General features: G+C 44.4%; 1 protein-coding gene across 1 annotated transcript in view; it reads left to right on the top strand.

The window, feature by feature from the left end:
* The window catches only part of LOC126161692 (peroxidase-like), a 289,458-nt gene that overhangs the window by 139,805 nt on the left and 123,644 nt on the right, over positions 1-26,009 (top strand). The window contains exon 3 of the mRNA XM_049917712.1: positions 16,002-16,078. Coding sequence (XP_049773669.1) covers positions 16,002-16,078 — 77 coding nt within the window. The remainder of the gene's footprint in view (positions 1-16,001; positions 16,079-26,009) is intronic.

Genomic DNA, 26,009 nt, shown 5'->3' with positions numbered 1-26,009 from the left:
AGATGATCCAGTGAAGACATAATTCGCTTGCCTTTCATGATGTCATCCAACTGCTTAGGTACCCAACGACATGAAACCTTCTGGTACCCTAAGGAACCGTGAACGATGTCCCACACGATATTCCAGGCTCCCGGGAAATGGCCATGATGTGAACATGCCGATCTGCTTTTACCAATGCATCCATGCGGGAAATGGTTTCGTCAGTCAGAGACGAACGCGGCCTCCCCGACAACTTATTGACGTGCAAGGTTCAAAAAATGGCTCTGAGCACTATGGGACTTAACATTTATGGTCATCAGTCCCCTAGAACTTAGAACTACTTAAACCTAACTAATGTAAGGACGTCACACAACACCCAGTCATCACGCGGCAGAGAATATCTCTGACCCCTCCGGGGTCGACCACGAGCTGCGGACTTGGCGTGCAAGACTGCACCGCCTGTGTCGAACTCACAATACAACCACCTCACAGTTCTGAAAGCGAGACTGTTTCCTCCACATGTGGGCTGCATTTCCCTGTAGATCTCAATGGGCGTTCGTCCTTTGCTCCATAGAAAACGAATCACACACTTCGTTGCTGTAACGCCGTGGACGTTTGAAGCACAACCGCCAACTGCCATCTTTAACAACTGACGGCAGCGCCGTGCGCCGGAGCTACCGGCAGATGAGGCCCGCGCGAACCAAGAAATGTCCAACGCTGGGAATGGATATGCTTGCTTCACATTTACAGACGTAATTTGGCTAAACATTTGCCCTCGTAATTCGTTCGGGAACAGGAAACGGCCCATTCCGCTACATACGTTTAAAAAGTGACCTCATTTCCCTGACTGATTGAAATCTAATTTTTTTTCTATGCGGACGATATTAGCGAATATCCTGTACATTACGGGAGGATGAGAGCTTGAAAATCCGAAGTGCATTAAACGGCTACTTACAATGCGTATATCACGAAGATCCCAGTCATCACAGCCCAATTGAATAAGCACGATGACATCGAAAATGGCACTCGTCATGCAAGACGCGGCGCCAGCAAGTATAGAGGGCAGACGGCGCTGCCAAAGCTGTTGGGGCGGTGTAGGCGGGGACGACGGTAGCGTCCACTTTCGCGCCTGCGGAAGGCGCTTCCAGGTATGCGCGCCAGCAGCCAGGGTCTGCGCCGCGCCTCCCCCGCCAGCGGTCGGTGAAGGCAGACAGTAAAACGTCAGGCGGCGCTGGCTGGCACTCCGCCAGTTCCGTGCTGCTTTCACCCACTACACCACATTTTGGAACAGGCGCCGGTCACACGTACCTGCCATACGAGTCTCTATCTGGGACTCCAGCCTGTGCGATTTCGATTTGAATCTGAAGACATGGAAGACGACCATACGAGATTTTCAAGGCACATAACCACCTAACAGGATGATTCAGTGCACGATGATTCAACTGCACCTAACATTGTCGGTTTATGCAACCGGCAATGTAAAAGCTGCCCTTCATAAACACCGCGCGAGGTTTTCGCATTGTCTCGCTCGCTATGCGGAAATTGTTAATACCGGATGATCAAAAAGTCAGTATAAATTTGAAAACTGAATAAATCACGGAATAATGTGGACAGAGAGGTACAAATTGACACACATGCCCCCATCTCGTGGTCGTGCGGTAGCGTTCTCGCTTCTCACGCCCGGGTTTGGTTCAAATGGTTCAAATGGCTCTGAGCACTATGGGACTCAACTACTGAGGTCATCAGTCCCCTAGAACTTAGAACTAATTAAACCTAACTAACCTAAGGACATCACAGACAGCCATGCCCGAGGCAGGATTCGAACCTGCGACCGTAGCGGTCTTGCGGTTCCAGACTGCAGCGCCTTTAACCGCACGGCCACTTCGGCCGGCCTCACGCCCGGGTTCCCGGGTTCGATTCCCGGCGGGGTCAGGGATTTTCTCTGCCTCGTGATGGCTGGGTGTTGTGTGCTGTCCTTAGGTTAGTTAGGTTTAAGTAGTTCTAAGTTCTAGGGGACTGATGACCATCGATGTTAAGTCCCATAGTGCTCAGAGCCATTTGAACCATTTTTTTTTTTTTTGGCACACATGCTTGGAATGACATGGGGTTTTATTAGAACCGAAAAAATACAAAAGTTCAAGTAATGTCCGACAGATGGCGCTTCATCTGATCAGAATAGCAATAATTAGCATAACAAAGTAAGACAAATCAAAGATGATGTTCTTTATAGGAAATGCTCAATATGTCCACGATCATTCCTCAACAATAGCTGTAGTCGAGGAATAATGTTGTGAACAGCACTGCAAAGCATGTCCGGAGTTATGGTGAGGCATTGGCGTCGGATGTTGTCTTTCAGCATCCCTAGAGATGCCGGTCGATCACGATACACTTGCGACTTCAGGTAACCCCAAAGCCAATAATCGCACGGACTGAGCTCTGGGGACCTGGAAGGCCAAGCATGACGAAAGTGGCGGCTGAGCACACGATCATCACCAAACGATGTGCGCAAGAGATCTTTCACGCGTCTAGCAATATGAGGAGGTTCCAATAAAACCTCGTGCCATTCCACGCATGTGTGTCAATTTTTACCTCTCTATCTACATTAACTCGTGGTTTATTACGTTTTCAAATTTATACTGACTTTTTGATCACCCGGTACTACAGAAAGAGTAAACAGGATCTTTTTTGTACGAAATTTAATGTACTTAAATTTTTGTACTGGGATACGTTTTAAATAGGGGCCACAGTTTTCGAGTTTCTTCGCGCGTCGAAAACTTCAGAACTGCCAAAAAATTTAGATTTTGTGTTTATTACTCTTTGTCGAATTATATTTCCTGCTTTCTCATCCACATCAAACTCTCCCAACAATCCTTCAAAAAACTTTTAGCAGCACGTATGTATCACACAAAGCATGGGCATATAGCACAAAGAAATGTTTGTGACGAATAATCAGTCGAATATGACAACGAATGAGCGTTTGAGGCAAGTTAAAACTGTGCCTGACCTGGACTCTTGCCCGAATTTCTGTGTTTTTCACTCAATGCGCTGTCGATTGTGTAACCAGAGGACGGCCAAGACCGACCTTGCTTCTCACCAAACCTTCCAAACCCCACTGAAGCTCTCGCAGTACTGTAGGACTAGAATGCACAGGAGAGAAGATGTTGGACGACGTTCGATTTCACCACAGTCTCAGGAATCTTACTGAAACAACACAGTTCTTTTGCTCTTTAGAGGAATATTCACTAAGGAAGATATTTTAGGTAATATCAAATCTTTTTATTACCTCTTGTAACCGCGTAATTTGCCTATCAAAATTTCTAGAGTTGTCTGTTCAAAAAAATGGCTCTGAGCACTATGGGACTTAACATCTATGGTCATCAGTCCCCTAGAACTTAGAACTATTTAAACCTAACTAGCCTAAGGACATCACATAACACCCAGTCATCACGAGGCAGAGAAAATCCCTGACCCCGCCGGTAATCGAACCCGGGAACCCGGGCGCGGGAAGCGAGAACGCTACCGCACGACCACGAGCTGCGGACAGAGTTGTCTGTATCTTCTACAGCACACCCAACATAAGTGCAGATGTTCTAGGTAAGCAGTTGGCATCGCACGCTCTCAAACTCGTTTCCAGATGTAGATAACAATTCAGAAAGCGGTACGGACGGTCCACTCACAACATCCTGCTCCGTGTTCTGCTTAGGGCTTTCAGACCGGTCACTGACATGCCGCACGCAGTCAAGGAGGAAATTAATGTGTACTCCAGTTGCCACAGAAGAGAAAGTGTAATCAGGATGACTAAGTGACATATGTGGTAACTCCTAAAACATAAACTGTGTTGCCTAATGGGAGACAGTCTTGACACGAAAGAACGATGGAAGAGCGAGATGTTAGTTGTTAATTTCTCTCTGATGCCAGTATCATTAGTCACTTGGTACCGGCTTAGTTGGTTAAGCTGGGAGCCGGCCGTGGAGTAGTGTAAAGGAATCGTCCTTCCCTTTGCTAGAAAATATTTAGGGAAACCACAGAATACACTGGTCCACATCCATAGCTTAGTGATCAGCTCGTCTCACTGCCATATAGATGATCTGGGTTCAAATCCCAGAAAGGACAGGGATTATCCGTTGATGCGAGGACTGTAAAGGGATACATTCAGCTTCGTGGATGCCAGTTGAGGAATTAGTGGCTCAAAGGTCTAGCTACTCAACGACGACCGGAAGAGCGATGTGATGAGCCGTACCGCATCCGAATGACGCCAAATGGCAGAGGACGGATACTGAGTGGTCACGTGGGCCTGACCGCAGAGTTACGAATTAGTTATAGAATACACTGCTGGCCATTAAAATTTAGAAATTAAAGAAATTTTACTTATTGTGTTTTGTAGGTGATTTGGAAGCAAACTTTAGTACGCAGAGCTGCAATCTGTGGCATCATAGACAGTTCTTACCCGGATAGGCATCCACTCAAACCTACAGACAGGTGCGTCATTCCATGTTGTTTCAACTCAATGCTAGATTTCATCAATCTTATTGACTGGAGAGTGCTAGTGTGCTAGTCTTACGGAGTGAGAGACTGGATAACGTGCTGGCCATAGCAACCGTCGATCACATTCTGTATCCAGGTAGGCCAGGACAGCATTGTCAAGGTGTGGTCTTGTATTATCTTGTCGAAAAACAGCGTTACAGAGACCACGAAGATAGTGCACAGCCACCGTCCTTGTTGTTGTTGTTGTTGTTGTTGTTGTTGTTGTGGTCTTCAGTCCAGGGACTGGTTTGATGAAGCTCTCCATGCTACTCTATCATATGCAATCTTCTTCATCTCCGAGTAACTACTGCAACCTACATCTTTCTGAATCTGTTTAGTGCATTCGTGCCTTGGTCTCCCTCGGTGATTTTTCCCCTCCGCGCTTCCCTCCAATACTAAATTGATGATCCCTTGATGCGTCAGAACGTGTCCTACCAGACGATCCCTTCTTCTAGCCAAGTTGTGCCAAAAATTCCTCTTCTCCCCAATTCTATTCAGTACCTCCTCATTAGTTATGTGATCTACCCATCTAATCTTCAGCATTCTTCTGTAGCACCACATTTCGAAAGCTTCTATTCTCTTCTTGTCTAAACTATTTACCGTCCATGTTTCACTTCGATACATGGCTACACTCCATACAAATACTTTCAGAAAATGCTTCCTGACACTTAAATCTATACTCGATGTTAACAAACTTCTCTTCTTCAGAAACGCTTTCTTGCCATTGCCAGTCTACATTTTATATCCTCTCTACATCGACCATCATCAGTTATTTTGCTCCCCAAATAGCAGAACTCGTTTACTGCTGCAAGTGTCTCTTTTCATAATCTAATTCCATCAGCATCACCTGATTTAATTCCACTACATTCCATTATCGTCGTTTTGCTTTTGTTGATGTTCATCTTATATCCTCTCAGGACACTGTCCATTCCGTTCAACTGCTCTTGCAGGTCCTTTGCTGTCTCTGACGGAATTACAATGTCATCGAAAAACCTCAAAGTTTTTATTTCTTCTCCATGTATTCCTACTCCAAATTTTTCTTTTGTTTTCTTTACTGCTTGTTCAATATACAGTTTGAATAACATCGGAGATAGGCTACAACCCTGTCTCACTCCCTTCTCAACTACTGTTTCCCTTTCGTGCTCCTCGACTCTTATAACTGCCATCTGACTCCATGAATCCTTCAGGGCTGTCTATATATCCGTAACAATACGAGGGGTTGGAGATTTCTTCCAAACAGCACGTTGCAAGGCATGCCACATATGCTCAATAATGTTCATATCTGGGGAATCTGGTGGCCAGCGGAAGTGTTTAAGCTCGGAAGAGTGAGTGTTCTTGGAGCCACTCTGTAGCAATCCTTGACGTATGGGATGTCGCATTGTCCTGCTGGAATTTCTCAAGTCCGTCGGAAAGCACAATGGACATGAATGGATGCAGGTGAACAGACAGGACACGAGTGGGCCTTCGGCTCCGAAAGCCCATATCGATGATGTTTCGTTAAATAGTTGGCACGCTGAATTTGTTGATGGTCCACCATTGAAATCTGCAGCAATTTGCGTAAAGGTTGCGCTTCTGTCACGTTGAACGTCGTCGTTTGTCCCGTTCTTGGAGGATCTTTTTCCGGCTGCAGCCACGTCGGAGATTTCATTTTCTACGGGATTCCTGATATTCACGGTACCCCCGTGAAATGGTCGCACGGGAAAATCCCCACTTCGTCATCATCTCGGGGATGCTGTGCCGCATCGTGCCGACTATAACACCGTGATCAAAGTCAGTGAGCTCAGCTCTTGATAACCAACCATTGTAGTAGCAGTAACCGATCTAAAAACTGCGTCAGACGCTTGGAACTTATATAGGCATTGCCGACCGCAGTGCCGTATTCTGGCTGTTTACATATATTTGTATTTAAATACGCATGCCTATACCAGTTTCATTTGCGCTTCAGTGTATTTTCCCATACAGATGCAATTCGAGCTTGTGCACCATATATAATGACCCAGTCGTTGATGGGACGTTGAACCCTTTCGCCGTTGTATGTTCCGGTGCTGAAAATTATAATAAACTGCTGAATGAATAAGCTCCTTCTCGTTCACCAACGGAAATATACACCGCCAATGATTGGTCAAAAATCGGCGTCAAGTAGTCTAGTAGTATTATTCGAGCGCTGTTTCCACGCCCGAACGCAAGCAGTTGGAAGTTGACGGAAACGTCAGTTCTTATCTTACAGTACCACCCGGAATTTCACCAAGAAAGATTTTATTCTTTTGGACACCGGCGGAGGAAGACTACATTCATGTATCACTGTGTTATCAAACCGAAAAGATGTAAAAAAATCGCGAACGACTTTGTGGAAACCCGCACATGGAACATGGGTAGCGTATAGGTTTTATAATCCATAAAGAAAAGATAAAGCTTTCTCTTCGTAAGCGCTTAACGATAGTACAGGAGCACTTACCAATTACCAACTTGCAATACCGTTACCTTAACAAAACCTGAGATTTATTTAGAAGCGAGAATCTCACAAACACGCAGATACCGCCGCACGTGCACGTTGTCACATGACCGAGTGAGGGTGCAGCCAGAAAGCAGGCCAGCGCGCCGCAACTGTTTAGCGGTCCAGGTTCGGGCTCGGGTTCACGCCGTGACTGTATGTGGAACGGGTTTCGGGGCTACGGGGTGTCTCTGCGGTCGACCTCTGGCTCTTAGCGTGGAAACCGGCCTTCACCTGGGCAAGACTTAACCTCTGGCCAACATTTCGGCCTCATGTACTAAAGCGGTTCCTCGCATACGCCGCGATCTACACTCCTGGAAATTGAAATAAAAACACCGTGAATTCATTGTCCCAGGAAGGGGAAACTTTATTGACACATTCCTGGGGTCAGATACATCACATGATCACACTGACAGATCCACAGGCACATAGACACAGGCAACAGAGCATGCACAATGTCGGCACTAGTACAGTGTATATCCACCTTTCTCAGCAATGCAGGCTGCTATTCTCCCATGGAGACGATCGTAGAGATGCTGGATGTAGTCCTGTGGAACGGCTTGCCATGCCATTTCCACCTGGCGCCTCAGTTGGACCAGCGTTCGTGCTGGACGTGCAGACCGCGTAAGACGACGCTTCATCCAACCCAAACATGCTCAATGGGGGACAGATCCGGAGATCTTGCTGGCCAGGGTAGTTGACTTACACCTTCTAGAGCACGTTGGGTGGCACGGGATACATGCGGACGTGCATTGTCCTGTTGGAACAGCAAGTTCCCTTGCCGGTCTAGGAATGGTAGAACGATGGGTTCGATGACGGTTTGGATGTACCGTGCACTATTCAGTGTCCCCTCGACGATCACCAGTGGTGTACGGCCAGTGTAGGAGATCGCTCCCCACACCATTATGCCGGGTGTTGGCCCTGTGTGCCTCGGTCGTATGCAGTCCTGATTGTGGCGCTCACCTGCACGGCGCCAAACACGCATACGACCATCATTGGCACCAAGGCAGAAGCGACTCTCATCGCTGAAGACGACACGTCTCCATTCGTCCCTCCATTCACGCCTGTCGCGACACCACTGGAGGCGGGCTGCACGATGTTGGGGCGTGAGCGGAAGACGGCCTAACGGTGTGCGGGACCGTAGCCCAGCTTCATGGAGACGGTTGCGAATGGTCCTCGCCGATACCCCAGGAGCAACAGTGTCCCTAATTTGCTGGGAAGTGGCGGTGCGGTCCCCTACGGCACTGCGTAGGATCCTACGGTCTTGGCGTGCATCCGTGCGTCGCTGCGGTCCGGTCCCAGGTCGACGGGCACGTGCACCTTCCGCCGACCACTGGCGACAACATCGATGTACTGTGGAGACCTCACGCCCCACGTGTTGAGCAATTCGGCGGTACGTCCACCCGGCCTCCCGCATGCCCACTATACGCCCTCGCTCAAAGTCCGTCAACTGCACATACGGTTCACGTCCACGCTGTCGCGGCATGCTACCAGTGTTAAAGATTGCGATGGAGCTCCGTATGCCACGGCAAACTGGCTGACACTGACGGCGGCGGTGCACAAATGCTGCGCAGCTAGCGCCATTCGACGGCCAACACCGCGGTTCCTGGTGTGTCCGCTGTGCCGTGCGTGTGATCATTGCTTGTACAGCCCTCTCGCAGTGTCCGGAGCAAGTATGGTGGGTCTGACACACCGGTGTCAATGTGTTCTTTTTTCCATTTCCAGGGGTGTAATTTCTTCTATATTCCTTTGGCTGTCGAAAGCGGCTACGCCGCGCTGTCTAGGGCGCTTTGCCACGGTTCGCGCGACTCCCCCGTCGGAGGTTCGAGTCCTCCTTCGGGCATGGGTGTGTGCGTTGTTCTCAGCGTAAGATAGTTTAAGTTAGATTAAGTAGTGCGTAAGCATAGAGACCTATGACCTCAGCAGTTTGGTCCCACATGAACTTACCACTAATTTCCAATTTGGCTGTCGAACATACTTCGCCACCTTTGGGAAACAGTTAATCACAGCGACAAGGTTCCCGAGATAAAAGTGAAATAGTTAGGGAAAAAGCAACTTCTGTGGTTACCTTTCCGATGCCGGTAAATTCAATTTCATAATCAGTTATCCACCGAACCTGCAACTTGTACAGAAATCAGACTCCAGATAGAGTTTCAAACATTAATATGAAAGGGAAGCAGTAGTTGAAAAGGAAGTGAGAGAGGGTTGTAGAGGCTCTCTATGTTATTTAATGGGTATAACAAGCAAGCAGTAAAAGAAATCAAGGAGAAATCTGGAAAGAGAACCGAAGTTCAGGGAGAGGAAATAGAGTAGTTTACCGTGACACTGTAAACCAGTCAAAGATGGGAAAATATTTGAGTGAGCAGTGGAAAGTGTCTTGAAAAGAGGTTACAACATGAATATCAAAAAAAGTAAAACAAGGGTAGCGGAATGTAATCAGATTACATGATAATAGAATTACATTAGGAAATGAGGAACTCAAAGTAGTTGATGAGTTTCGATTTTTGGACAGAAATTTCAATGACGAAAACCAAAGTAGAGAAGATATAAAATGCAAAATAACAGTAGCAGGAAAAGCATTACTAAAAATGAGAAGTTTCTCAACAACGAAAATAATCTTAAATGTTAGGAAGTCATTTCTGATGCTATTTTTCTCGATTGCAGCCTTGTACAGAAGTGAAACGTGGACGATAAAAAGCACGAAGAGAACAGAAGCTTTTAAAATATGATACTACAGAAGATTGCTGAGTATTAGATGGGCAGATTGAATAACTAATGAAGAGATACTGAATCGAATTTGTGAATAAAAGAAATTTGTGGAACAGCTTGTTGAAATAGGAGGTCGGATGATGAGAAATATACTGAAGTATCAAGATATGGTCAATTTGGTAAGGGGTGGAAGCTTAGGGGAGGGGGGGGGGGGACGAAAATCATGAGGGAGACCAAGGCTTGAGTAAAGTAATCAGGTTCAAACGTGTGCAGGTTACAGTATTTAAATGCCCAAGGAGGGCAGTCTACATACAGAAACGATCAAATTATGTTTGTAATTTCGTTTCTTTATTTTAAATTAATTATGATTGGATCCGACAATTCGACTACACCAGTCAATATAGCAAGTCTCACTTAAGAAGTATATTTTTTTGTTTGTCAATGATGTAAGGGCGGAGCTCACAATATATATTCTCGAGTTATGGTTTGTTCTTCTGCTGACTTTGCCGTGCTCTTATGAATACTGCTCTGCTCACCGCCACCAGCCGCAATCGCGGGTGTAACATGGTACTTTCTTATTATCGTAGCTTTTATTTTAGATGTTTTTTGGCCGTACTACCATCTCTTTGTACAGAAATCCCTCTGAATATGTATCACTACTGTATTGCATTACGGCCCGTAGGTCTAAATTATAGGTCGAAACATCTATTGCTATAGAGTGCGTTTTACTGAATCTTAAAATATCTCTAGTCACTTAGTCCGTAGTAAAACAAAAAAAAAGGTTTTCTGGAATTCCCTAGGAATTCATAGAACACATTCTTCCTCAGCTCTGTGTGTACTGCATGTATATCTATGTTGTGCGGATGACTGACATTTCACTAAAATCCCTCTGGCTATATGCCGTCTGCGCCTTGAGAAAGGCCGCTAAAATACGACCGATACGTTGATTTTAGTACTTTATGCATTACACGTGTGCGACAGTACACCCAGGATAATTTTAATGAAGCTGACTGCAGCTGTAAAGGCCTACTTTACGATATGACTGCCCTGGAGATGTGCTCCAGTGAGGTGTTGTGCTCCTGTGTATGCTGACCATTGCAATCCTAAAAGTATAACATTTAACTAAATTTTACTTATTGCGCGTGTACAATATAGTAGGATGAATACGTAATTAAATTAGTTAGTAGTTTGGGAGTGTGGAGGACGTAAAATTTAGTACACAGAGCTGCCGCCTACAAAGTAGAATTTGTTCTAGAAACAGACCTGATAGGAATCAAACAAAACAGAACAATAAAATAGTTACTTTACGTACGGGTCCACAAGCTTAATGTATCGTCTAAATCATGAAACCATTTTAACCACCATAGGCTATCAGTTTTATTTATTTAAAGCAGCATACAGAAAAATTACGTTTCTGGCCAGATTCGGTCTTAGCCATTTCCAAATGTATTGTATTGATCATCTGTACGTCACATCTAAAAATAAAAAAAATATGTGTGACATATACGTCATCAATAGAAGTACATTTTAAAATGGTCTAAGGCCGAAAATGACCAGTAATATATTTCTTGTGCCTGGTGTTTTAAAGTTATAAAACTGACAGTCTATGGCGGTTAAAATGGTTCAGTCATTTAGTTAATAATAAAACACAGAAATGTGAAATTCCAGAGCGAAAATATCACCGAAAAAATAATATTAAACATGCAAAGACAATGCTCGGATATCCAACTGAATGAGGTTTCCTGCTGGCGTGATACTTCCGTATTCGATTCGCAGTGAAGAGCCTGACCACTGTATATGTGCAAGAAATATCTTCTTGATATCTTAGCAACACTATTAACATATGACGATAGCGACGAGCTACTTCATTGAAATATTGTACCAGCAAGACTATCAGAACTGGCTGCATATCCGTTAACTTGTTTCGTACCTACAATGCAAAGAAAACATGGGGATAAACGACGGTAGTTTGATCGTATGTGAATTTACACCAGCGGCCAGTGTCTCCATACTACGAACGGAATAATCTGTCACATTCCCAAACATCATGAGACACTATCGGGAGATTCGAAATTTAACCCAGAACACTAAAGCACAGTCTAGTGATCTGGAGAACAGTACACTACCGCATCACTTTCCTTTTTTCATCAAATGCTGGGATCTAAATTTCTTTCAGACAGAATGGTGCTGCAGCAGCATAGATACGCGACGTCGACTACGCTACAGTGATAGGGGGCGTAGAGCTTCAAATATCGAACTTACATTCTCCTAAAGCGGGTTTCATTTCCCGTCCCGTCATACAGCTAAAGTCTTTCGCTGTTTTTCTTATATTAGGGGACAATTCTTTTCAAAAGAGCACGGCCAGTAGTCCTGTCCGAGCTTGCGCTCTGGCTTTAAAAACATTGTCATAGCGCATTAAAATACCCGCCCAGATAGCCGTGTGCGTTAAACTGCCGCTTCCGGGGTAGGGAGATAAGCCAGCTTCGGGTCGGTTCACCCGGCGAATTAACTATGAGAGTCGGTGTGCTGGCTAGTCTGGATATGGCTGACAGGCGATTCCCCGCAACTAGGTGAATACTGGGCTGGTACCCAAGTCCTGCCTCAGTTACACGATTCGCAAACATTTCGAGAAGCGTCCGCACACTTTGACATGGGTAACACCACATGCAGACACTTATGGTTCACAGATGCCCTCACGGGTGGTAACAGGATGGCGACAAGAAGGGCATCCTGCCACCCCTTAAAATAAATTAATCATCCCAAATCCTTTAATAACCACTCAGACCCTGCATAGATTCGAGACAAAGGCAGAATATCAAAATCTAATCTTCCGTCCTTTCGTCAAAGGTATCGGACAAACCAGTATGATGCTTACTCGACCTTATGTCCACAGAGATAAAATGTTAAGATGTTGATCCCAGAAGCAGGACTCATCTGAAAACACGACGTCGTCCGCCTCCTGCGTCATGTGTTGCCATTGGTCGCACCACTGTCGATAAAATGTCCTGTAACTTGGAAGGCGCAGTTCAGTGAAGAGTCCGGTATCGAGTGTAGTGTGTTCTGAGAGAGAAGCTATTGAAATCAAATTAGCCTATAATAAAGAAGGATCTCGCGAAGCTGAAGAAAGGGAGATTGATTTTAGGAAGACATTCGGTATAGTTCCGCACTGCCATCTACAGAACAAAGTGAGAGGTTACCAAATATCTGGCCAGATTTATGATTCTACTCAGAATTATCTTCCAGGTGTAGCTCTACGGGACACAATCTACAAATGTAATGAATATTCAGGAATACTTGAGTATAGTGTGGTAGTGCCGTTACTGTTTTCAGCATACGTTATTGATCTAATGGACTGGCCCTGAACATAAATAAATGTAGCGTATTATGTATAAAAAAGTGAGGAAATTCAGTATCTTTCGATTACGCTATTGAAGAATCACTGCAAATAGTAACTAACGTAAAATGTCTAAGGGTAACCATCCGGGGCGACCTCAAGTGGGACGACCAATAAAATGAATAGTAGAAAAATCAGATGCCAGTCTCAGATTCATTGAAAGAAGCTTAGGGAAATGTAATCCATCCATTAGTGAAGTGACCAACAACACACTTGTTATATCGATTCTTGAGTATTACTCATCAGTATTGGACCCTTTTGACACTGGATTAAAAGAAGAGTTAGAGAATATCCAACGAACAACGGCACGTTTCATTACGGAATCAATTAGTAAGAGCGGGATCTTTACGGAGATGATCAACAAATTGCAGTAGAAGACGCTATAAGAGGGTCGTTATGTATACGGAGTTTCCTGTTGGAACTCAGAGAGCGAATGTTCCAAGAAAAGTCGGGTAACACATTAATTCCTCACACATACATCTCGCGAAACGATAACGAGGAGAGAATTAGAGCGTATACGCGTTTCTCCGTGCCATTAGCGGTTGGAATAGGGAAAAGGGGGGTGGGGGGGAGGGTAATAATGGTACCAGTCACTGCGAAGTGTAGTTATAGACATAGAGGCACAGGGTCTTAACGTCCCTACATTGACGGCGAGACCGTTAGAGAAGGGATACGAGCGTAGGCAGGTGAAGGATGGTACGAGGGGTCATTCAGTATGTAATGCAACACGGACACATTCTAGGTAACGAACGGATCACAATGTGAGACCTAGCTGCACAGCTGCACGTCTCTGTTGGTGGTGCTGACACTCAAGGGTGTGTCTCAGCTGGGTTCCTTCCCACCTAACAGAAGACCATGAAGAGTAACGAAGGCCCATCTGTGTGGAATTGCTTGTGCGTTACGAGGTTGACCGTGACTTTTTTTTCCAACAATGTCAAAGACGGTCAAACATGGTTTCATCACTTCGATCCGGAAAGTAGTCCATGGAGTGGCGCCAGACCACCTCTCCTCCGAAGCAAAAGTTCAAAGCCGCACCCTCAGCCGATGAATTCATTGCGATGGTCTTCTGGAACTCTGAAGAGATTATTCTATTTGAGGTCCTCCTTCATGGTGCAACAATCAACTCTGAAGTGTTCTGTGCTGCCTTCAGGAAACTGGAGTAACGACTTAAGCGTGTTCATTGCCACTTAAATGTGAAGGAACGTCTCCTTCTCCATGACAACACAAGACCTCACGTTAGTCTGCGCACGGGACAGGAGCTCACAAAGCTACAGCCCGGATCTCGCGAATGGTACCATGCGGGCATACAGGCCTTCCCAGTAAGTTGGCGAAGTCCGTCGCATCGAGGGAGATTACGTTGAAAAATGTGCTTTCAGAGAGAAATGTTTTGCATTGTTTAATGAGCGCCCCCTCCTTCATTGATGTCAGGAAAAGAAATCATTTACTTACGTTAGTATTGCATTCCTCATCTTAATGTCTGTTTTACTTCTCTGTTCGATTTATAGCCTTATCGGCGCATTTAAACTGACTCTGGGCTGCGCTGTCCAGCGCTGGAGTGCGCGCTACGCAACATTAAAGTATCGTAAAAGACAAACAACAGAAAGTCAAATAACCTGTATACGTGATTCGTAAAAACGATGACAAGCCGCTGACTATATGACTTTAATTTCCATTTAGTACAATTTGTAAGAAGAATGAAATAATAGACGGTATTTATTCATTGTTGGCGCTTCATTTAAGAAAAAAATGCACATACCTTCAACGCACAACTCTTTTCACAACGTCAGGACAATGTTTGACACTAGTAGATTTCTTTTGGCCGGGAATGCCCTCATTCCTTGTGCTGGTGTGCCTTTAAGTCCTCCTTGCTTCGTTTGTCATTTGTTATTTTTCTTCCAAGCTAGCAGAATTCCTTCGCTTGATCATGATCACCAATATCACCTATCTCATTTCTGCTGTTCGAAAGTTCTTTCGTCTTTCTTCCGTTTACTGTCTTCCCATATTCTGCAGGCATTAAACTGTTCACTGTGTTCAACAGGTCCTCTAGTTCTTCCTCGTTTTCACCGAGAATAGCCATGTCCTCTACGTATGTTATCGCTGATATACTTCCCGTCTGAATTTTAATCCCACTCTTGGCCCTTTTCTTTTAATTTCCTCATTGTTTCTTCGACATATAGCTTGAAAAGTATTGGCAAAATCAATCCGAGCACTTAGTTCTTACTCTTCAATTTTTTATTTTATCTTTTGGTTTTAAAGTATAACTCTTTAAATACAGATATATGATTTTCAGTCAGCGTAATTGCCTACGTCATGCGATTTTAGAAGCAGAGCGTAATTGGCCGGAATTGTAGGAATGAAACCAGGCGTTGCGACAACGATAGTTAGACTGCATAAACACTTACAAGTGTAATATAGTACTGAACTAGGACAGATGTATAAAACTGGAAATTACTGTTCACAGTAGCCACAGTTCGCTATGTACCAGCTTTCCATCATCAATTGTTATCATTATCGTGCACACCCTAGTTCATGTAACAAATTAGGTGTACGTTGTTTGCTTGCTTCTCCCATGATGATTTAGTTTCCAGCAGGATTAGTGTACTTCAGTTAATTGTTGACTGAAGCTGCGGCATTCAGAATAAAGCTCAAAACATGCTACTGCGTACGTTTACCTCTTTGTATTTTTTTTCAAGTGTTGTGAGTTTTCGAGATATTACATATGTATTGTATTCGTCTATCAGACAGAAAACAATCTGAGACACATACGATGAATACATGTCGAACGCATCAAAGCCACTGCAGTAAAAGACTTTAGTGTTAACATATACTTTTTAAAAAATGTACGATAATTTGTATTACCTGTAACTATATATCTCGGCTGACTGGTTGCTCCCTCTGTTCCAGCGGCTACAACGGTCAACAGACGTGCGTCACATACGACGCCGTCAATCAGGCGTACCTGCAGGCCAGGAAGCGCATCAGTAAGTACCAGTTCAGTGCTGGCTGTTCCATGTTTCACTTTTACGTGTACAGCTACAACTACGTTACAGTGTAACGCCAAATTCCAACTGTACTTTTCATTAGATTGTAACTATAATCGCCTATATGTCAAAATAGTGCTGCGAAAATAAGTATGAAGAACAGGCAACAAGAAATTTGTGATTGCTGTTGACATCACTCTGGATACTTTGTGAAGCATGACCACGTGGGAAAGCATGAGTTTTAGTCACTTGTTTTATTAGTTGTGTATTGTCCAGCATTATATAAGCTAATAAATCCAAGCATAGATAGCCAAAATAAATAATCAGTGAAACTAATTATTTAAATAAAAACCGGTTTTTAATGTACCACGGTTTCAAATCGAACTACAAACTATAAAATACTTTCTCCTAGCCCCAAACAAATTCCTAACTCTATACAAATAATTCTGAAAATTTGTGAGTGTGAATTTTGAAAAACTATGAAAAAATTTATAAGCTTTAAAATGAAAACCTTGGGACGCATGCAACAGATAACAGTAGCGATGTGAACTATTCGTCACACGCTTCCATTACTAAATCCTCTGCCGTATATGTTACAGTGGAGATGGTGTAAGAAGGACCCTGACAGCTCGTAGCAGTGTTACCAGTTTTCAACCGCGAAGTGCTGACGACTGCAGGAGGAAACAATAGCCTTCTACATCTACATCACATGACTACTCTGCAATTCACATTTAAGTGCTTGGCAGAGGGTTCGTCGAACCACAATCATACTATCTCTCTACCATTCCACTCCCGAACAGCGCGCGGGAAAAACGAACACCTAAACCTTTCTGTTCGAGCTCTGATTTCTCTTATTTTATTTTGATGATCATTCCTACCTATGTAGGTTGGGCTCAACAAAAAATTTTCGCATTCGGAAGAGAAAGTTGGTGACTGAAATTTCGTAAATAGATCTCGCCGCGACGAAAAACGTCTTTGCTGTAATGACTTCCATCCCAATTCGCGTATCATATTTGCCACACTCTCTCCCCTACTACGTGATAATACAAAACGAGCTGCCCTTTTGTGCACCCTTTCGATGTCCTCCGTCAATCCCACCTGGTAAGGATCCCACACCGCGCAGCAATATTCTAACAGAGGACGAACGAGTGTAGTGTAAGCTGTCTCTTTAGTGGACTTGTTGCATCTTCTAAGTGTCCTGCCAATGAAACGCAACCTTTGGCTCGCCTTCCCCACAATATTATATATGTGGTCTTTCCAACTGAAGCTGTTCGTAATTTTAACACCCAGGTACTTAGTTGAATTGACAGCCTTGAGAATTGTACTATTTATCGAGTAATCGAATTCCAACGGATTTCTTTTGGAACTCATGTGGATCACCTCACACTTTTCGTTATTTAGCGTCAACTGCCACCTGCCACACCATACAGCAATCTTTTCTAAATCGCTTTGCAACTGATACTGGTCTTCGGATGACCTTACTAGACGGTAAATTACAGCATCATCTGCGAACAACCTAAGAGAACTGCTCAGATTGTCACCCAGGTCATTTATATAGATCAGGAGCAGCAGAGGTCCCAGGACGCTTCCCTGGCGAACACCTGATATCACTTCAGTTTTACTCGATGATTTGCCGTCTATTACTACGAACTGCAACCTTCCTGACAGGAAATCACGAATCCAGTCGCACAACTGAGACGATACCCCATAGGCCCGCAGCTTGATTAGAAGTCGCTTGTGAGGGACGGTGTCAAAAGCTTTCCGGAAATCTAGAAATACGGAATCAACTTGAGATCCCCTGTCGATAGCGGCCATTACTTCGTGCGAATAAAGAGCTAGCTGCGTTGCACAACAACGATGTTTTCTGAAACCATGCTGATTACGTATCAATAGATCGTTCCCTTCGAGGTGATTCATAATGTTTGAATACAGTACATGCTCCAAAACCCTGCTGCAAACCGACGTCAATGATATAGGTCTGTAGTTAGATGGATTACTCCTACTACCCTTCTTAAACACTGCAGACACTACAGACCTGCGACAACACTGAGTCATTGCCATAGAGACGTTTATAAAATGGCGTTACTCTACTGGTTGTGGTAGCCCGCGACGCTGCCTTGCCCAACGTTTACGTTTTAATTGTCTTATATATATATATATATATATATATATATATATATATATATATATATATATATATATATCAGTTTTCTTATTTATGCCTTTCTCTTCTTCAAAAGTTCTGACGCATCCTCGGTACCAGAAGTGGGACAACTGTTCTATTAATGTGTTACTCATGATTGTCTTGTTTTCCCTGTGAAGTATTTTCCTAGAAAACGTCAGTGTTTCTATTTTTGTTATTGATATCTTCAGGTTATAATTTAGGCTTATATTGTTTAATGTATGTACCGCTACATATAATTTATCTTCACTATCCTGTATGGTTCAAAAATGAGATTTTCACTCTGCAGCGGAGTTGCGCTGATATGAAACTTCCTGGCAGAGAGGTTCTGTAAAGTTTGGAAGGTAGGAGAGGAGGTACTGGCAGAAGTAAAGCTGTAAGGACGGGTCGTGAGTCGTGCTTGGGTAACTCAATTGGTAGAGCACCTGCCCGCGAAAGGCAAAGGTCCCGAGTTCGAGTCTCAGTCCGGCACACAGTTTTAATCTGCCAGGAAGTATCATCCTGTATGGTTACCTAGTCGTCGGCAAAAAGCATCGTACTTAGAAATTTATCTGTCCCAACGGTCGGGAGAGAGGTGTGCTAACCACATGCCCCTCCATACCGCATCCCGTGGTGCCATTGGCCGAGGATGACACGGCGGCCGTCGGGCGCGAATGGCTCGTCTGAAGCCAGAACGCAGAGCTTTACCTTACTTCGCCAATAAATTATTCTATACCCCTTACCCTTGAGTGTTCCTCCAATTTCGAATCGTTTTCTAGTATTACTGGTACACATTTAAAGGAAGTGTTAGTATCCACAAGTTTCTCAGTGCCCTTGTAATCGAAAACCATAGCGATCTTTCTCTTAGATATTTCAGTATCTTGAATTTACCCACAGTTAAAAAGAGTCGACATATATTACGAAAAAAAACAAAAATACTGTCTACGTCGTTGTTTACGATAGCGAAGGTACTTTCTTTTTAACGACAGCGTCTTTAACGACAGCATCCTCACCGAACAATGTGGTATGCTGCTGGTCCAACTGTAAGTGATAAATGGAATTTGAAATCGGAAATTTGTGGTAAGGTCTCATGGGACCAAACTTCTGAGGTCATCGGTCCATAAGCTTACGCACTACTTAATCTAACTTAAACTAACTTACACTAAGGAACAGTAATCAGTCTTGCCTCACTCAGCACTTGAATGGACCGAGGGGCTACTGGACTACCTGGAACAGCAAGAAGATGCTCCCCTTTCTGACAAGTTGGTGGTGCGATATGTAGACGACAAGCTACCTCACTGAGACAAAAACCAATTCAAGACTACTGTGTTTCAACGTAGTGTAATTTAACGTGAAATTGGATTCTACTATATTCTTTGCAAGCACTGTATTTTCACAGATACTACAATGATTAAAGAAAATTTACTATAAACATTAGTTAAGAGATATTAGATTATCCGCGGTTTTCAAGTCCCCAGTTGGCGCACCTAATCGCGAGTTTATTGTATTTGCAAGATATCGTGTGTATAGCTCTGCAGCCGTGTTCACAAGAGTGGTTTTTGTTAAACCCGTGCTTACGATTTGGAAGAGGCTCCTACATTTTTCATACTTCTAAAGTACCCAGTCTGGCAGACAGCAGCACACGCATATGAAACACGTTCTCTAGTCGACTACATGAACATAATTTATTTTTAAATTCTTATATCTTTTATTGTTTAGCACTCAGTCCTTTAATGTACGCGATAGATTTCTGCCTGAAAGAGCATCAAACACTTGACCGTTAATGGCATGCGTGTGTTGTCGATCGTCGAATGACGTTCTCAGTAGTAAGCAGTTGCTAATCGACAGTCCCAATATGGTGTTCCATTTCCCTTTCCTTGATTGCTGTTGGTACATAAAAGGCGGTATTGATTCCATTAGTCTCTCAATAAGGTATAATGTAAGGCTGTCGTATCGTTGTTTCGATTACGCATGACCCACAGCATGGCACTTCCCGCTACACTAAATCGCTAGTGCCACACAAAGTACTACTTATTTACCACATGTAAAGGCATTTCTGTGGTTACTTTCGCTTTGGAAACAGTTGCATGATCCATCAAATAGCAAGAGCTGTTGGCTTTGTGCAACACCTCACAATTTTATATGTATACATTTATTTACCTAAGATTAAGATGATATTCCTTTTTCGGAAAATTTTCTCTTGGTCAAAGGACCAAGTAGAGTTATGCAACAACTGTAGTAAAAATAGATGGCAACACAGATTAGCAGAAATTTACAATGGTTTGTTAATAAATGTTCTGCAACACTTAACTGGAGTGTGAAGATGGTACGTTGTAATATAGATCAATCTTAACTTGCGCTAATCTACCTCTAGTCCTAAATTCAGTGAAAGACGACTAACATTCCTTCTGTAATTCAAGTTCGGCTGTTCTTGGCGGCGACTGTAGATGAATTCCGAGAGTTGGGTTGGGTTTATTTGGTGAAAGAGACCAAACACTGAGACATCAGTCTCGTCGGATTAGGGAAGGGCGAGGAAGAAAGTCGGCCGTGCCCTTTCAAAGGAACCATCCCGGCATTTGCGTGAAGTGATTTAGGGAATTCACGGAAAACCTAAATCAGGACGGCCGGACGCGGGATTGAACCGTCGTCCTCCCGAATGCGAGTCCAGTGTGCTAACCACTGCGCCACCTCGCTCGGTGAATTCTGAGACAATCGCTGAGAAACTCTGCTCAGGTACTGACTAACTACAGTGCTCCAACACAACTGATAAATTACTTTATCGAAACCCTGTAATTGTAAATTTGAAATGTGGCTGGAAGAAGCCTACAACCTTTCCTCTGTAACTGTGCAAAAGCGTGGCGACTGCGACGCCACCTTCGGGCTCAGCGATGCTTCAAACATCAAGGTGTAGGCACATGCGAGATAAAGACTGCCAGTTCAGAAGTTTACGTGAGGAATAAGGTGGGTTAATTATATGACATTGGTACCAAATTTCACCATAGTTCTGCCCAACGCTACCGAGGACGTTTAACACGATGGAAAGGCCGTCACATCTCACTCCTTATTTTGCCGCCTTTATGATGGAGGTCTAAACCGTGACACTCAGCGTTGGTTCGAATCCTGCCTCGGGCATGGATGTGTGTGATATCTTTAGGTTAGTTAGGTTTAAGTAGTTCTAAGTTCTAGGGGACTGATGAACTCAGCTGTTAAGTCCCATAGTGCTCAGAGCCATTTGAACCATTTTGAACTCAGCGTTGGGATCATGCCGAGGAAAATATTTCAGATACACCGCCGCTTAGAATCGATACGAAAGGGCCTCAGGGGATAGCATACATTGGGTGTCAATAGGTCTCAATGAAACCACTTCTCGTGGGGCGTTGATTCCCACACATTTTGCTGTCGAGGACGACAGTTCATAGTGCGATATGAACAGTACGACTTTCTTAACAAACCTTGACACGGACGCCTCAACCCTTCTCTAAAAACATCGTGAGCCTGCAACACCGCTGAACGTTATCTGAACACTGTGGAGTGGAATGCGACCGCGATCTTTGCTCTGGTACACACCGTGGAACCACTATTGACCATTCAAAAGCAGTAAAGGGTGTTTATACTTTTTCAGCCCTGTCGCATGATCACGAGGGACGGAATACCAACATTTGCGTGAAATAAACGGCAAAGGGTCTCCCGCTACCGCCCACGCACCTTTGCTGAGCACGTTAAAAGTGTACCTGTCAGAAACCTCGACACCCATTCAGCCTCGCGGCTGCTCTAGCGCTTTAGGTGGGGTTTGTCTGCCCTCAATGGTGAATTTGTATCGAAGTCTGACGGCTACATTTTTAATGTGCCCAACGAAGGTCAGACCAAGGGCATTGCCGAACTGAGGATTCTTAGATGGACCGTTAGCCATTTTATTCGCGCACATTTTAATGTTGCATATCCCGCGTGATCACGTCACAGGAGGACGCAAATAGGAGGACAGAAATACCGTAAGCATCCTGTGCTCCGTCGGATCGCGTTCTAATTTCGTCGAATGATTTTGAACGGTCCCTAGCAGTTCCACCCTGTACACCAGAGCAAAAACCGCTGCCGCACTACACCCTAAAGGTGTCAGATCACGTTCAGTAGTGTACAGGTACATCCTCACGATGTCAGAGTAGGGTTGACACGACCAGGGGGTGGCAGCAGCGCCGATCGTTTTCAAGAAAGTCGTCCCGTTGTCTTTTTTGACCGTTAAATTTGTGGGAGTGAACGTCCCAAAGCAAGGGATAGTCTCATTGACGTCCTTTATGTCACCATGTCGATTCTGAGTGGTGGCTACCCATAAGCAAAACCGCGTGATTTCAGCGGTGGGTGTCGCGGTTCTGCCTTCCACTGCAAAGGCGTCGAAAGAATGGATTACATGCGGGCAAGATGGAGTATGTCGACCTTCGCACGGTGACGTTGGGCACAGTAGTGGTGAAATTTGGTGCCAATGTGACGTAATTAACCCGCCTTACACCTCACGTGAACTTCTGGGTTGTGGCCTTTTTTCCGCATGTGTCGACTCCTTGCTGTCTGGAGCGTCGTGGAGCCCGATGCTCAAGTCGCTGGGCGCCACGCCTTTGCACCGTTCCAGAGGAAAGATGTAGTCATCTTTTACTCAAATTTCAATTACAAGGTTTCTAAAAGGTGATGCTTTACTTTTGTTGTGCAATGTACCAGCTGGGGAGACTCGTTTGTCTGCTTATATCCACATTTCTCGGATGGATGCCCACTTGGGAGCTATTTGTGTGACACTAGACGGATGCATCACACACCCCTTGGTAAGTGCACCCTCTATGGGAGCTTAACCGTAATTAACTTGCGCCTGAGTCGTACGTGGCTCGGCGCTCTTCTATTTAAGCTTCCTGCACGCTCTGGAAGACACAGCAAAAACTTTAGAAAATTCCTACAGAAAGAGAGTACAAGTCTGTGGGGTATCCACAAAGGCGTGAATCTAACAATGGAAGGAACAAGGTTGATGCACATGAGAATCTTGGTTCGAATCTGTAGTTACGTATTACGCCAGTTCCCTTAAACGAGTAAAGCAATTACCAGAATTGTTTCTTGGAAAAAGCCATAGCAGAGTCCTTCCCCAGCTGAGCTGCTCAGTCTCTATGGATGTCGGTGTTGACTTTAAAACGTTTACTTTCTTCCTTCGAAAGATATAATAGAGGGGTGAAGTTTTTAGCAGGAGAAAGATTAAATTGCGTAAACAATACTATCGAAAGATGTTCGTTGTATTAGACAGTCCGAAAAAGTACTTTCTTTCTTTGAAAGGGGAGGGGGGCGGAATTCCTAACACCTGCTGTCATCTTGTTCATTCTTCCACTTAACGTTCTCCAGTTGTTCCCTTCCTCCCCGATTCTACCAAGAATCTCCTCATTTCTTACTTTCTCAATACATTTAATTTTCAGCAACCTTCTGTAACACCACTTCCCAAAAGTTATTATTCTCTCTTTTTCCGAATTTCAAACAGTCCATTATTAAGTTTCATAAAATGGTCTGTTCAGTACGAACATTCTAAGAAATTTCTTTTTGAATTCAGGCCTTTTTTTAGTAGTACACGGTTAACGCTAGTCTCCGTCTCACATCTTCCTGACTTCGTCTGGGCCGCATTATTTTATTTTCGAAGCAGCAGAATTACTTCACTCCGTTTACTACATGCGTTCGACTTTGATACCAAGTTTGTGGCTAATCTCATTATTAAAACATTAGCACATGGTAAGAAGATGTATAGGACGGCATTACTCCAGAACAATCTACTTTCCGTTTAGCTCTTCTCACAGACTCTTACATACAGAGCGTACTGGTAAGCAAGACCTTACACTCAATACAACGTAAGCCGAAATCATTTAATACGACATTGCAATGCCTGTGTTATTCTGATTACGATGCAAATTTTCTTTGGACACGCGTGCATGTCTGAAAAAACAGGCACTGCGGCGACTACAGCCGTTATGAAATACATTAAATGCATTCGCAATTGCGAATAAGGACAACCATCCGCTATAGAATAAAATGACGACACTGAAAATTTGTGTTGAACCGGGACTCGAACCCAGATTTCCCGCTTATCGCCAGCGGTCGCCCTACTATTTGGCTATCCGTTCACCACTGATAGCCAAACCCAAACTTCCATATGTCGTCAAGCATGTGCCTACGACCTGTACTCGTACATCCATTATGTATATTTTCGTACAGGTAAGACGTTGTACTTTGAAGTCGCTTGGCCGATATCGTCAGATAATTATGATACTGCACTGCCTGTATTACTCTGATTACATGCATGCATATCCAAAGGAACCTGTTATCGTAATCAGAGTAACGCAGGCACTGCAATATCGTATGTATCTGCCGATACCGGGCAAGCGACTTACAAGTACAACGTCTGACCTGTACGGGAATATAAATAATTGATGTACGAGTACAGGCCGTAGACTCATGGTCGACGACATATGGAAGGTTGGCTTGGCCGTGAGTCGTGAACGGATAGCCAAATTGTAAGGCGACCGCTCGCGATAAGTGGGGTCGGTGCAAATTTGCACTACCGTCATTCCATTCTACAGCCGATGGTTGTCCTTATTAGCAACTGCGAATGTATTTAATGTAAAATCATTTAATTCCGTAGAGAAAATTTAGCAATGAAAGTCGTACTTCACAAGAGAAATGAATGAAAGAATCGTATATTGAATCTATACATTTGCAACAAAGACCATCTAGCACTTACACTCTGTGAAGCGTTGCAGAAGTTTCCAATGTACACTATTTGTTCAAATGTATCCAATAGCCCTTATGCAATAGCGAACTGACCGCTAGCTGTCACGAAGGCGAACTCCACGTAAAAAGAGGCGGGGAGTGAGGTTCCAGTAGAGAAGTGGGAACAGAGAACGGGTCAGCCAGGAGAGCTCGGCGACTACCAACGTGGCCTCGTCATTGGATGACACCTAACTGGTAAACCCATCGGAGACATTTCGACCCTTCTGAAGCTGCCCAAGTCGACTGTAGATGACGTCATTGTGAAGCGTAATCGCGAAGAAACAACCACAGGCAAACCAAGAGCAGGCAGACGTCATGCACTGACGGACAGAGGCAGTCGAGCATCGCGGAGGGTGAATGTAAAACACCGCTTTAAATCAGCGGAAGCAATGACTCGTGAGTAGCAAAGTGCTACCAGCAATCGAGCTAGCACAATGACTGTGAGTAGGGAGTCAAGAGGAATGGAGTACAATGGTCGAACAGCTCCCCGTAAGCCACACAGTTATGAAGTCACTGCTGAGCGACGCTTGAAATGGTGTAACTAGTGACGCCACTGGACTGTGGATGACTGAAAACGAGTGATTTGCAGTAATGAATCACGCTATACCCTGAGTCAGTTCGCTGGAACGGTTTCAGTTTGGCTAATGCCTGCAGAACGTTATCTGCCACTATGTAAGGCGCTAGCAATGGAGTACGGAGGAGGCGGTGATACGATATGCGGGTGTTTCTCAAGGTTGTGGTATGGTAACCTTATTGCACTTAAGAAAACGCTAGATGCGGGAAGATAACTGCGTACTATATCTCCATGACATTGCATCGTATCATAAGGTAGTATCTTTAAGACTATAGTTTGTGGACAGTAACATTTCTGAAATTGGCTGGCCTGCCCATTGTCCCGTCCTGAACCCGATGAAACACGTGTGAGGTGAGTGGAACGTCAACATCGCTCCAGACCCCAGCGTCCAACATCACTCACTACCTTCTCTGGCA

Source organism: Schistocerca cancellata, chromosome 1 (assembly GCF_023864275.1).
Source record: "Schistocerca cancellata isolate TAMUIC-IGC-003103 chromosome 1, iqSchCanc2.1, whole genome shotgun sequence".
NCBI lineage: Eukaryota > Metazoa > Arthropoda > Insecta > Orthoptera > Acrididae > Schistocerca > Schistocerca cancellata.
The sequence above is the reverse complement of the archived record's forward strand: the minus strand, read 5'-3'. Positions and strand labels throughout refer to the sequence as shown.